Raw genomic sequence first — 14,089 nt, 5'->3', positions numbered from 1 at the left:
GCTTCATTGGATTTTTTGATGTTTCTGGGGGGCGAGATGCTCAGTCCGTTTTTGATGTTTTAAATGAGAACATAGAGGGCTACAATTTTAAGGATAAGCTTGTGGCACAGACCTATGATGAGGCTGCTGTCATGGCTTCAGCTCTCAATGGTCTGCAGGCCAAAGCGAAACCAATAGCCCCCAGTGCAATGTTTGTGCATTGCTATGCACACAGACTGAATCTGGTGCTGTCACAGGGGGCCAAATGCTTGGCTGAGTGCAGAATCTTTTTGCATCACTCTCTGGGTCTGCCACATTTTTCCCAAAATCCACAAAGAGGACGTCTTTTCTGGAGTCTGCAGGCTGCTCAAGGTTGCCCAGAAACGCTCCTACTCGATGGAATTTCACATCACGGATAGTGAGCACTGTCGCAAACAATTATGATGGCCTCCTGCAGACATTTGATAACATCATTGCAGATACGACAATGGAAGATGATACACTGGATTGTGCCAAAGGCTTCGTGAGGAAACTGGAGGATTTTGAGTTTGTGTTCATGTTGTACACATATGAACAAATCTTCTCTGAGTCTGAGTCTTTGATATTGTCCAGCAGAGATCGATGGATGTTCTTTACTGCAAGAAAAGAATTGAGTCTCTTCTTGCATTTGTCAAAGAGAAGAGGTCAGAGGGGGCTTTCCAAGCTGTTTATGCTAAAGCAGCAGATCTCACATCAGACCCAAGAGATGAGCCCATGAGAAAGCGCCTTCTGACCCAATTGCAGGATCCCCAAGAGTGCTACAGAAATCTGTACATGGCCATCCTTGATAACATCTTGGAGCAGATTCCTCGAAGTTTTTCAAATTTGGAAAGTATGCTTTTCTTAGAATTAGTCAATCCAGGGAAATTTGATGACATGAGACAAGCATTTCCAGAGGAGGCCTTCCAAAGTGTCCTGAAAAGTTATGGCCATCACTTTGATTCAGGGAGACTGAGGTCTGAACTTCAAGTCCTGTGTTCAGATCAGGACTTGCAGTGTAACAGGGGAAAGCTGTGTGATTACTTGGTGTTCCTTAAAGACATGGAGTTGGACAGTGCAATGCCTCAGCTTTACAAACTGTTCTCATTAGTGGCAACCATTGGAGCTACATCTGCAGGTGTAGAAAGGAGCTTCTCCTGTTTAAAGCGGCTCAAGTCCTACAAGGCCGTTTAAGCAGCCTAGCTCTGCTGGCCATTGAGAGGACACTGGTCAAGTCACTGGAAAAGACGCCTAGTTGGTACGACAGGGTTACAGAGCATTTTCTTGAAAAGGAACGTAGGGCAGAATTTACATATAAATAAATGGACAATTTTTATGATTTAGGCCGAAAATGAGCTTCCCCTCTTTAAAAGATCAGCAGCCGCCACTGCTTTGTAAGTAATTAAAAGAATTTTAAAATCAATACGATACTTAATGGGTAGCCAGTGAAGCGATGTGCTTCCAGTATATATGTATAATTATGTTTACAGTTATCTCAAATCCTGAATGTACCCCTCGAATGCATATTGCAGACCTTTCTGTCAGGACTCAGCGTTTCAGTTCTCCAGAAATTCTTCACTATTTCTCCAGGGAGTGCACACATTTCCACTGGAAGCACATGGCTGATTTTGAAAGTTTGTTGGACATAGCAACAGGAAAAAGAGGGGTGGGGTTTTGCGAAGGGTCAATTTGCACACCTATTAACTTATCAAGCAGATAAAACGGCAGAAAAAAACAGTTTTCCTTTATAGTTGTACAAATAAAGTAATTCATTATTAATTATTGATAGTGTGAAAATGATCAAATAACTATAAAATAATAAGTCCCTTTTATGAGTGCACATGATTAAGGGCTGGTTGTGTGTAATTTATTTTTATAAAATGTAAAGCTTAAGAATAAATATAAGCATAACAGAGTGAATGAGCGCAGAAGGTTATCTCATCCGTTTCGTTTTTTTTGCCAACATAAAAACTTAGTTAATAGCTACTAATTAAGTCTTATCATTTCTGACCGTTTTAGGGTTTCAGTCAGTGGTGGCTTTTAACATTGATCCTGTTTCCTGGAGAAATTTCCCAGACCCCTACAAGAACCAAAACAATGCTTTTGGCTACAAGATGATACAGCAACAATCCAGGTAAGAGCAACAAAGTAAAAACCCTGCATTTCTTTTTGACTCTTGCAAAAAGTATATGTATCCTCTATCATCACTGTCCGACAAAAAACCTGAATCTAAAAAAAAGCTACTTTTCAAGAGCTGTAGGAACACTGTGATTGGGTTTCACCAACATGGATTACACTTGGCAGAGTTTATTTTAACTCTAGTTGTGTCACACCACGTAATTTTAATCATAGAGAAACAAATCAGATTAAACGTTAACCTAAATTAAAACTCGTAATTTTGTCTTTCAAGATCGATTCACCAGTTTAATATAATCTATCTATCTGTCTGTCTGTCTGTCTGTCTGTCTGTCTGTCTGTCTGTCTGTCTGTCTGTCTGTCTGTCTGTCTGTCTGTCCATCTGTCCGTCCGTCCGTCTGTCCGTCTGTCTGTCTGTGATCATGAGGCATCCCCCTCAGATGAAAATGAGACTCCTAATGTCGACCCCGTTGTCTCTCAACCACCTGTAAACACATTGGTTATATATCTGTCTCTCTGTCTGTCTGTCCGTCCGTCCGTCCGTCCATCCATCTATCTATCTTGATCACCATTTATAAAAAAACTATCAAAAGAGGAGATTCAAGGTTTCTGTTGGACAGCGATGATATGTATTATTGGTACATTTATTTTTTTGCTAGTTTTGTAATGAAGAAAACCCGGCATGTTTGCAAAATTATGTTTTACTATGAAACAAACTCATAAGCATAACAGAAAAACAAAACTTTGCTTTGCATCACAGCTATACTGTAATGTTCCCAGTATCACTGAAAACTCATTTGAACATGTTCTGAATTAAATAATTATCAATGAAAATCTTAATTCTTTGAAAAGTAGGTTTTATTTACCACATTGTCTTCAAATAGAAAAAAAAACATTTCAGTTTTTCTCTGCTTCGGTGCATTTCTCACATCACTACTGACATTTGCACAACAGTTAATGCATTTCTCAAAACAATTAGTACAACTGCAAAACCTAGCTGACAACCTACAAAAGCATTCCTCAAAAGCAACCATTCATGTCAATGAAAGTGTCAATGTTTATGAACAAGATAGTCAAATGGCTTTGTCATGTTTCATTATGACAGTTTACTATGTAGGTTTTCCAATGCTAAAAAAGTCCGATTTTGGTGACACTTCCTGAAAATGCTCAAGCTAGCACTATGTACTATTTGCACAGCCATTTGAAAACTACAGTAAAGTTAGACATTACTGTTTTTATTGAGGTATCTGAGTACAAAACACTGAATATGTATGTTTCACATTTTTACTGCATATGCTCTTTGTAATTCTAATTTGTTCACAGCATTGTGCAAAAGAATAAATACACCCTTATTTACAACAAACATAAACTCCCTTTGGGTATAGCTGTGCACGACTTTAAACAATATTGAAGATCATATTGGAACTGAACATACAACATACATTGTACTGTAAATCATTCATGGACATCCAGATGTTCCTCTCTGTCTGGCCAAATAGTTTAATCTACATCACAGCGAATATCATCTCTTGCAATGCAGCGAGGAAAGTATCTCCTCGAGTGGCGAATCCACCCTCTGCAGGACTCTGCTGTGATGTCATCACATGCTGCATCCATGGCCACTAGCAGGGCATCACCAGCATCCTACCATGTGACTATTAGTTTTATATGGAATGACTATTCAGCATTCACAAGTTTAGTTAATTTTGACTGACATGACATAAGCTAATGATAATATTATAAAACAGGAGAGAGTTGTATCAAAGCAATTGAGGCATGTGCAAAGGAATTTGCAATTTGTTGGAAGGAATGAGAAACGTCTTGGTTACGTATGTAACCTCAGTTCCCTGATGGAGGGAACGAGACGTTGTGTCGAGAACGACAGATGGGGTTCGCCCTTGAGAACCAATCAACTCTGACTACTATAGAAAAGGCCAATGAAATTTGGCGAATGCAATTTGCATGACGGGCTCCGCCCCCGGAAATCCGGTATAAGAGGAAGCCGGCGTGCAACATTCACTTACCTTTTGTTCTGAAGAGCCTGAGACCTCTCAAACTGCAGCAGAATACGATACGTGTTCGTGGCATAAGGGACACAACGTCTCGTTCCCTCCATCAGGGAACTGAGGTTACATACGTAACCAAGACGTTCCCTTTCTGTCGGTCTCTCGATGTTGTGTCGAGAACGACAGATGGGGTTGCCTATGGAAAACGCCACAACGCTGTATCGCGTCACAATGTCAGCGAAGCGACGGTAACAAGCCTGGACGTGTCATCTCGAAGCTTTCGTGAAACTGTAACCTTCCAGTGTGGTGGTCGGGGGGTTCCAGAGCTTTCCTGGAGAAAGATGGGTACAGCCCTGACCGGTAACCTTCACGGACGGGGCCTTAGCTCTCTATAGGCGAGAGGCCGTTCGGATCAGTTTACACTGGGTAAGCGCGCCTCTTAATCAGAGAAGCGCTACAGAGGCCACCTCCTACCCGTGGGGAGGAATATGGTGGATAAAAGTATGGTCTCGTCCTTGGAGGAGAACACATGGAATGTGCGGACTGGGTAGTTAACTGCGAGGTGGAGGTCCACCTGGGGAAGCTCATGGGTTACCGTGTGTGGGAACCATAGTCATGAGGGTATAGCAGACGGAACAGCCCACGGTGGGGGTGTTACTGCGTCTGATAGCACCAGGCCGGTTAGAACTATCTGTGATAGGTCATATGGTATCCCGGCCTAAGGGAAAGGTTGCTCTGCCCAACCAATCCCCAGGGGGTGCTTTGCTTAGTGATGGATGGAATGCCTGTTTTTAACCAGAGTCTGGGTAAGAAGGAAGGCTGGTGAGGTACCAATTTTCTTAGCCATGTGATTGGGTAAGAAGAAAAAGGTATATAGCACACTGACCCAACCTGCTGGAGGGTGGGATGGTGCTTTCGCAGGCATACGCCCTCCCGGATGCCAGTCCTACATGTCGCCACGTAGGACGTGGGCTGACACCGGGTTTACGCGAAGGCTGTTGGGCGTAGCCCAACCCGCAGCTCCACAGATGTCTGCTAGAGAGGCGCTTCTGCCAGTGCCTAGGAGGTGGCTAAACTCCGTGTGGAGTGAGCCCTCACTGTCAAAGGGCATGGGAGATTCTGAGATCGGAATGACGTCGTAACGGCATCTACGACCCAGTGCGCCAGCCTCTGCTTGGAGACAGCCTTCCCCTTCTGCTGTCCTCCAACACAAAGAAGGAGCTGGTCAGAGCTATTGAAGCTCTGCGTGCGGTCCAGGACACAACAAGGATGGGGTTGGGTCTTCCTCCCCGATGGGGAGCGCCTGCAAGTCCACCACTTGGACCCCGAAGGGAGAAGTGGGAACTTTGGGCATGTATCCGGGCCTGGGTCTCAGGATAGCGTGAGAGTTACCAGGGCCGAATCAAAGGCAATCCGGGGACACAAAGAATGCTTGGAGGTCCTCTACCCTCTTGAAGGAAGCGCCAACAGGGGGGCCGTCTTACTCAGGTGAGGAAGATCGGAGCCTCCGAGGGGCTCTTGGACCCACGTTAGGGTCCCAAGAGGGTATGGAGTGGAGGTGAGGCGGATTCCGCCCGCTCGCGATCGTTAGGAACCTGGTGATCAGGTCGTGTTGCCCTAGAAACTTTCGATCAACTGATTCGTGATGAGTGGCAATAGCGACTACATACACTTTCAGTGTGGAAGGGAGATGTTAGTCTCCAGTCTCGTGAGAAGGGGAACACAATCCTGATCAAGCACCTCAGTGGGTCTTTCTCGTTGAGAAAGGGTACGCAGACCGATGGCAACCCGCCGTCTTTCTTGGAAATGATGAAGTGCGGGTGGTGACCCACTGAACATCTTGGTTTTGAGGGACGAACTCTATGCCTGTTTCGCCAGAAGGTTGGTGACCTCTACCCGAAGTACGGAGGCGTCCCTGCCTCTGACAGAGGGAGAGATGATGCCCTGAAACTTGGGAGAGTCTCTGGCGAACTGGATCGAGTAACCAAGACGGACCGCCTGCAAGGCCAGCGAGACAGTGTGGGCAGCTCTTGAGCTCCCAGGGACTGTGACAGGGTGACCAAGGGGACGGTCTGCTTCATCATTCCCACAGGGGGTGGTTCGTCAGCTGGCGGAGCTAACCACCTGTCGTAGGGGGTCCCCGGATGGAAGGTTGGCTCCGCCCTTTTTACCTGCCTGGCGGGACAACGGCACGCACTGTCGGTTTGAGAGTGGTGACAGCTGTCGTGTGTGTATGACCTCACACCTCGCCAGGGTGTGAGGTTGGTTCGCCGAGCACAGTCCAGTGGAGTGTGCGATCGGCTGTAAGTAAACCCGGGGAGAACAGAAAAACTCTGTGAGTAAGTGGGCGCCAGGCCCTGACAAGGCTGTGAAGGTTCGGGCCCGATGTTGTCCACCCTGGGGTCTTCCCGTTAGTGTCCCTTCTCGCGAGAAGGTTGCTGACGGGGTGAAGGTTTCCCCCTCAACCTCTGCTACCGGGGTGCCGCCTGTGGGGGCACAGGAACCGGAGCCGATGTCGAAGGGGTCCTGGGTTGAAGGGAAGCAGACGTCACGCGGGATCTCGGAGGCCTCTGGGCGGCCGAGTCGCGGCATGAAAAAAATGTGGCTAATTGCCACTGTCTGCTTCACCGTCAAAAAACTGCTGGGCACAGTCCTCAACGGTGTTACCAACAACCCACCCTGCGAGATGGGTGCATCAAGAAAGCGGACTTCCTTGGTGTAACCCTTCTGCACAAGGTATAACCGGGGGTGTCTCTCCTGGACCACTACCGTGGACATCGTCCAACCCAGGGCCCGTGCCACCGCCTTGGTCACCCATAGAGCGCTGCCAGCGGTTGCACGGAGATCCTGCATTATACCCAGGTCGGACTTACCCTCGTGGAGCACTCTCAACGCCCTGGCCTGGCGGACCTGCAGGATGGCCATGGCGTAGAGAGGAGGCAGCCTGGCCCGCAGCATCGCAAGCTTTCGACATCAGTGATGCCTAAGTCTTACGTGCTATGGACCGTAGGGGTGGCCGATTCCCCCCAGGTGGTAGCCGTCCGCGGCACAGGTGCACCGCGGGCGGACGTTCCACCCGGGGGATCTCGACGCAATCCTTGGCTGCCCCACCAGCGAGGGAAGTAAGGGAGGCGGAGCTGGTTTTCACTGGAGCGATCCGTGAGTGGAGCGCTCCAAGTGTTACACAGCTCCTCATGCAGCTCCGGGAAAAAAATGGTACCCGGGGTGGGCGCGGTTTGCACCGCGCTCCGACCTCAGGAACCACATATCCCCGGGTTAGCATGAATGACATCACTTCTGCTTCCTCCTAACTCGACCGCTGGGGGTGGAGCTCGGATTCGTCAGAGTCGGATGCTAGCCTCCCACCGATGCTGCGAGCAACATCTCATCTGCGTCACACATCTTACCCGATGTGTGTGCGTGAGAATCCGGACGTATGCCACCGCCGGTTGGGGACCGTTCAGAGGAGCGAATCGGGGTGCGATCGGCCCGTGAGCACTTAGCTGGCGGGTTTACGTTCGCAGAGTTCCCCATATCACTAACGCTGCTAACGTGGGTGGTCATCAGGGCCGTAGCCACAGATGTCACAGCCCGGGTAGCAGACGAAATGGTGGCTGGTTCCCGTAGGAAGACAGCCACCCGTGACCGCAACTTCTGAATGACAATCCGCCCGCAGTGCGGGCAGATGTGTCAACGAACGCTGCTTCAGCGTGCTGGACGCCCAGACGCCTAACGCAGCGATCGTTTCCATCCCCCTCCTCGATGAGAGTGCCGCACCCAAGAGAACAGCGGGACATGCCGCGCTGGAGAATGCTCAGTTAGTCCTGAAAAGGACTTTTTAGAAAAAATCTCTAACACCTCCGGAACCGGCGAGACGCCCAGGGGAAGGTCGCTGCAGGTAGGGACGATCCGCTGCTACACGTCGTAGATCCAGCGATGTAGAAGAAGAAGAATTCATAGAATTCGTTCTGTTCGTAGTCATGAGCGAAGGCTCTGAAGAACAAAAGGTAAGTCAATGTTGCACGCCGGCTTCCTTTTATACCGGATTTCCGGGGGCGGAGCCCGGCATGCAAATGGCATTTGCCAAATTTCATTGGCCTTTTCTATAGTAGTCAGAGTTGATTGGTTCTCAAGGGCGAACCCCATCTGTCGTTCTCGACACAACGTCGAGAGACCGACAGAAAGGGAACTGCTACTATGAAGTGCACAAATGACTAGTTGTGTAGTTGTGTAGGTTAAACTAAATGTTGTGCAAATGTTAATAGTGATGTGAGAAATGCACCAAAGCGACTGAGAAAAACTTTAAAACAGTTACTTATTGCTATTTTAGTTTTAACACATATTCTTCCCATAGTCTGATTGTGAGTGATCCATTAATTCAAACCAAAGACCAGAGAGGACAGATTTATGAGTGTCCTCTTGGGTCAACCGCCTGCAGACAACTTGATATTAAAGGTATTTAGGTCTTAAAATATATACTTTTAAGTATAGACATATTTGAAGTTCAAAATCTTAATTATTATTATTTATTAACATGTGTTAAAGTTCCCCTTGAAGCTGTCAACATGTCTCTTGGACTTTCCATGATTCAAGATCCATACTCTTCAAAACTGGCGGTAAGATCAGGCACTTAACACAACAGAGCAGAGGTTATATGTGTATATTGTAATACAGTGAACTGTAAATCATATGTCAATTATATGTAAAATGTAACAATGAGGCTTTGGGGTTGTTTGAATCCATGTGCTGATGTTTTATTAACAGAAGCAAACAAGTCCAAAATGTTATACACAATCATAAACAATAGACCAGTCAGTCAAAGGTAATCCAAGAGACAAGAGAATAAAAAAGGCAGGCAAGGTCATATACACTGAGCAAACGATAGCAATGGAATAATGCCAAGTAAGGCATGTAAACTGGCAATAGGTTGCTTGCAATAACATGTTTTTTATGACGCGGGAGACGCGACTGGAGGGCAGCAATTGATTTTAGTCCATAGGAGTTCACTTTCACAAACTCAAAGCACCAATGTTTAAGGACCAGAACAACGACCAGCCATATTTCTGTCAAACCTTACTTGTAGTAAACACTAGCTTCTATTGACAAATTATTAATTAATTAACTAAATTAACTATTAATTAAATGGATAAAGTGAAAAATCTTGCATTAAGCATTTCTTCCCCATTGAAGTGCATTATTATAAGTAAACAGTGTTTACACCTGTGGTAGGGTAAGAGACACGACGGACACAAGACGGTAGCTGTAAACAACCCCGGAGTGGCATTTAATGGGACAAATGGTGAACAAATCCAAAAGTGACAACCCGGTGTGCTCGCGATGAGATCTGGTTCCGTTCCGTTCCGTTCCTTTCATTTCCGTTCATTTCCGTTCATTTCCTTTCATTTCATTTCCTTTCCTTTCCTTTCATTCACTGGATTCTAGAGGGTGGAAAAGACACAATGTTAGTCTGGGCGAGAACAAGCCCCAGAGTGGTGTGTGCACGTGACTTATGCAGGGTAATTTCCTAGGCGACGCTGATCCTGGATCTGTACCCCCGCCAAAACAGCTTTATATATGCCATACCAAAATACTATGGAAAACCAAAATAAATACATTTGTTCATCAGTGATATCAAACATAAACATGATAACAGAATTTTTTTATGAAAAAAGAAAAAGAAACATAAAAGAAAAAAGATAAAAGAAACAACAAGACTAGACTAGACCAGACTAGACTTGATCCCGGAACAAAACCACATGGCACAATACAAAACCAAATGAATCACAATGAAACAGCACAAGACAGAAAACACAGGGGCATATAATAAGGGATCAAATCAAGAGGGGAACAGGTGCAGGGCATGAAATTATTAACAAGCAATAATCAGGAGACGAGAGGGCAGGAACATAGACAAGACCAGAGAGAGAGTATGGCAAGCCACAACAACAATAAATGTCTCTCTCCGCCGCAAACACGTGAGTCTGTCATGATTCTGCCACAAGACTCAAAAAACATGACAAGAGAAGGCAGAATCATGACACACAGTATGCTTCGGACAAAGCGTGAATGGATAGGCTACGTGCTTTGAAGACCAAGTCCTCGTTTTTAAGTCTGCGACCTAAGAAGGGTGCAGCCCCCAAATTGGGACACAGCTCATATGGCAGCCACGTACATAGACATATCTAATAACTTGACACCGCATTGGCCACTTTGCTCCGCTGTTACGATACATCAATAGCACCGCCAAATTTTTCGGCATTAAAAGCACAATCACGTGTACATTTCTTAACATATTTCAATGGTTTACGTTATACGTATAGAGTACAACTTTACTATGTCTCTAGTTGCTTCGTGTCTTGATTATAGCTACTTTAAAATAAATGCTTGTCGTAAGGAAATGTGAAATCCATTATTTGTGCCTGTTATTCGGGAGAATCCACTAGATGGCACCATGTTCAGTGATGTGTTGTAGACAAGACAAGCAACAGAATAAATGACCAGGCTAGTATAAAACAGACATATAGACTAGAGATTGTTTCTGAGATTTATTCGAATCATCGAACAAGACACCCAAGGTAATATAGTTTAATTTAGGTGTTATATAAAAGCAAATGTTTTATCCTGTGGAAATGGATTTTCTGTGGTAATTTTAGACGATGAAAAGAGAAAAGATGTTCTTTTATTCATCCAGTTAACCAGTTACAGCAGTAAAACATGATGAATTAAATATATGGCATTGCCATGCATTGTAAGTTTGAAATAGCAGTATATAGTCATATAGTAAAGATGAATTGTTTTGATTTTTCCCATGATTTTAAAGGGGAAAAGCTGTGTTCTTCTGATCATGTGGATTTAATCTACCTTTAAATTATTTCAAATGAGTGATGTTTACACAATTACTAAGCCTAAAAGATTATTTAGCAAGGCAGAGTTTTAACAGTTCCGTTTGACAATAAATACATTTTCAAGTCTAACCATCTTTAACTGGAGAAAACGTTTTTGGAATCCACGTAAAAAGAAATTAGTTGAGAAATGAAAACGATGTTGTGTTTTATCCAGATAACTACATCTCCATCATTCACTTGTAGGTCTTCCAGCAATGCCGCATCTAGTAATATATTCAAGTGCTGGTCATATAATTAGAATATCATCAAAACGTTGATTTATTCCTCTAATTCCATTCAAAAAGTGAAACTTGAATAATGTATACATTCATTCCACACAGACTGATATATTTCAAGTGTTTATTTCTTTTAATTTTGAGGATTATAACTGACAACTAATGAAAACCCCAAATTAAGTATCTCAGAAAATTAGAATATTGTGAAAAGGTTCAATATTTGAGACACCTGGTGCCACACTGTAATCAGCTAATGAACTCAAAACACCTAAAAAGGCCTTTAAATGGTCTCACAGTCTAGTTCTTTAGGCTACGCAATCATGGGGAAGACTGGTAACTTGACGGTTGTCCAAAAGACGACCAGTGACACCTTGCACAAGGAGGGCAAGACACAAAAGGTCATTGCAAAAGAGGCTGGTTGTTCACAGAGCTCTGTGTCCAAGCACATTAATAGAGAGGCGAAGGGAAGGAAAAGATGTGGTAGAAAAAAATTATACAAGCAATAGGGATAACCACACCCTGGAGAGGATTATGAAAAAAAACCTATTCAAAAATGTGGGGGAGATTCACAAAGAGTGCACTACGCATAGACGTATGCAAGACATGGGTTTCAGCTGTCGCATGACGCCACTCTTGAACAACAGACAGTGTCAGAAGTGTCTCAAGACAAAAAGGACTGGACTGCTGCTGAGTGGTCCAAAGTTATGTCCTCTGATGAAAGTAAATTTTGCATTTCCTTTGGAAATCAGGGTCCCAGAGTCTGGAGGAAGAGAGGAGAGGCACAGAATCCACGTTGGTTGAGGTCCAGTGTAAAGTTTCCACAGTCAGTGATGGTTTGGGGTACCATGTCATCTGCTGGTGTTGGTCCACTGTGTTTTCTGAGGTCCAAGGTCAACACAGCCGTATACCAGGAAGTTTTAGAGCACTTCATGCTTTCTGCAGCTGACCAACTTTATGCAGATTTCATTTTCCAACAGGACGAAGCACCTCCACACAGTGCCAAAGCTACCAGTAGGTGGTATAAGGACCATGGTATCCCTGTTCTTAATTGGCCAGCAAACTCTCCTGACCTTAAGGAAGAGGAAGATGCGATATGCCAGACCCAACAATGCAGAAGAGCTGAAGGCCACTATCAGAGCAACCTGGGCTCTCATAACACCTGAGCAGTGCCATCAGGCAAAAAGAGCCCCAACTAAGTATTGAGTGCTGTACATGCTCATACTTTTCATGTTCATACTTTTCAGTTGGCCAAGATTTCAAAAAAATATTTCTTTGTATTGGTCTTAAGTAATATTTTAATTTTATGAGATACTTACTTTGGGGTTTTCATTAGTTGTCAGTTATAATCATCAAAATGAAAAGAAATAAACACTTGAAATATATCAGTCTGTGTGGAATGAGGGGGTTTCCTCGGGATACTCCGGTTTCCTCCCCTGGTCCAAAGACATGCATGGTAGGTTGATTGGCATCTCTGGAAAAATTGTCCGTAGGGTGTGAGTGAGTGAATGAATGAGTGAGTGTGTGTGCCCTGCGATGGGTTGGCACTCCATGATCCAGGGTGTATCCTGCCTTGATTCCCGATGACTCCTGAGATAGGCACAGGCTTCCCGTGACCCGAGGTAGTTCGGATAAAGCGGTAGAAAATGGATGGATGGATGGATGTGTGGAATGAATGTTTACATTATACAAGTTACATTTTTTAAATGGAATTAGTGAAATAAATCAACTTTTTGATGATATTCTAATTATATGACCTGCACCTGTATATGTCTATGGCCACTTATATATGGCTGCCAAAAAGGAAGTGTCTGCAGATGTAGTGGTAAGGAGTCAATAATCACGAGATGGCTCCCTTTCCTGGCGTGGCGTTACAGTAAAATTGAGAACTCTGAAATAGGAATAACCTGACTGCGCTCAGTTGATTGAGTAATAATGGGTCTCCCAAAACGTATATTTTTAAATTAACCTCACTTGGTGTTCGTAGTGTATTTAAAAATATTACATCACAACATATTAAATGGAATTCAGGACTGACTCTATTTCAGTTCACATAAATCCGTAACATACTACATTTTTACATGCAACTTAATGTTATAAGTTATTCTGAACTTTTGTTTAGAATTTGTTTGTTGAGTCTGACTGAGAACCTTCATAAATAAACTGCCCAATTACATTTAATCTTTCACAGATTTGTGGACCAACCATTCCAAAAAAGTGTGAATCCATTACCACTTACAATGGCATGTGCTTTGTTTATCGAAACAGCATGGCTATCGAAAACAATGAACAGTCTATACCACGTTCTCTTAGAGGTAAAATGCTAATTGCTTAATTATGTTGTTTTATTTAGTTCAGTTCAGTCAAATACGCTGGCTTTATTATATGTATGTAGCACTTTGTTTCTTCTCATTTCACAGACTGCCCTGGTCAGATTGATATAGCTTTTTTGTTGGATGGCTCTGGGAGTGTGGGTGAATACGATTTTAGGAAAATGAAAACATTTGTGGCAACAATGATTAAACGTTTTACTGGGCGGGATGCACGAGTAAGTTTTGTCCATTTAATTTTTATACTATGTTTGATTTTCCATTTGTAAATATTTTTTCAGAAGAAGAGTACAATTATAGAATACATAATGAAACTTAATTTTTTCCCGGTTTACAGTTTGCCATTGCACAGTATGGCCGTGAATGTGAAATTCACTATAACTTTAATCAACTCAATACAAAACAGGACATTATGTGGGAATATAAAGTGTCCAGTATAGACTATATTCAAGGAGGTTACACTAATACTGCGAATGCCATCAAAACAGTTGTGTAAGTATATA

At 43.9% G+C, this 14,089-nt stretch overlaps 1 protein-coding gene across 2 annotated transcripts in view; it reads left to right on the top strand.

Moving 5' to 3' along the window:
- LOC130439476 (integrin alpha-M-like) overlaps positions 1-14,089 on the top strand; it is an 81,532-nt gene that overhangs the window by 21,235 nt on the left and 46,208 nt on the right. For both annotated transcript variants that reach the window (XM_056772103.1, XM_056772104.1), the window contains exons 2-7: positions 2,017-2,131; positions 8,494-8,594; positions 8,685-8,755; positions 13,448-13,571; positions 13,677-13,804; positions 13,924-14,078. In XM_056772103.1, the coding sequence (XP_056628081.1) occupies positions 2,017-2,131; positions 8,494-8,594; positions 8,685-8,755; positions 13,448-13,571; positions 13,677-13,804; positions 13,924-14,078 (694 nt within the window). The remainder of the gene's footprint in view (positions 1-2,016; positions 2,132-8,493; positions 8,595-8,684; positions 8,756-13,447; positions 13,572-13,676; positions 13,805-13,923; positions 14,079-14,089) is intronic.

Source organism: Triplophysa dalaica, chromosome 17 (assembly GCF_015846415.1).
Source record: "Triplophysa dalaica isolate WHDGS20190420 chromosome 17, ASM1584641v1, whole genome shotgun sequence".
NCBI classification, from domain to species: Eukaryota; Metazoa; Chordata; class Actinopteri; order Cypriniformes; family Nemacheilidae; genus Triplophysa; species Triplophysa dalaica.
Note: the sequence above shows the minus strand (reverse complement) of the source record. Positions and strands in the feature narration are given on the sequence as shown.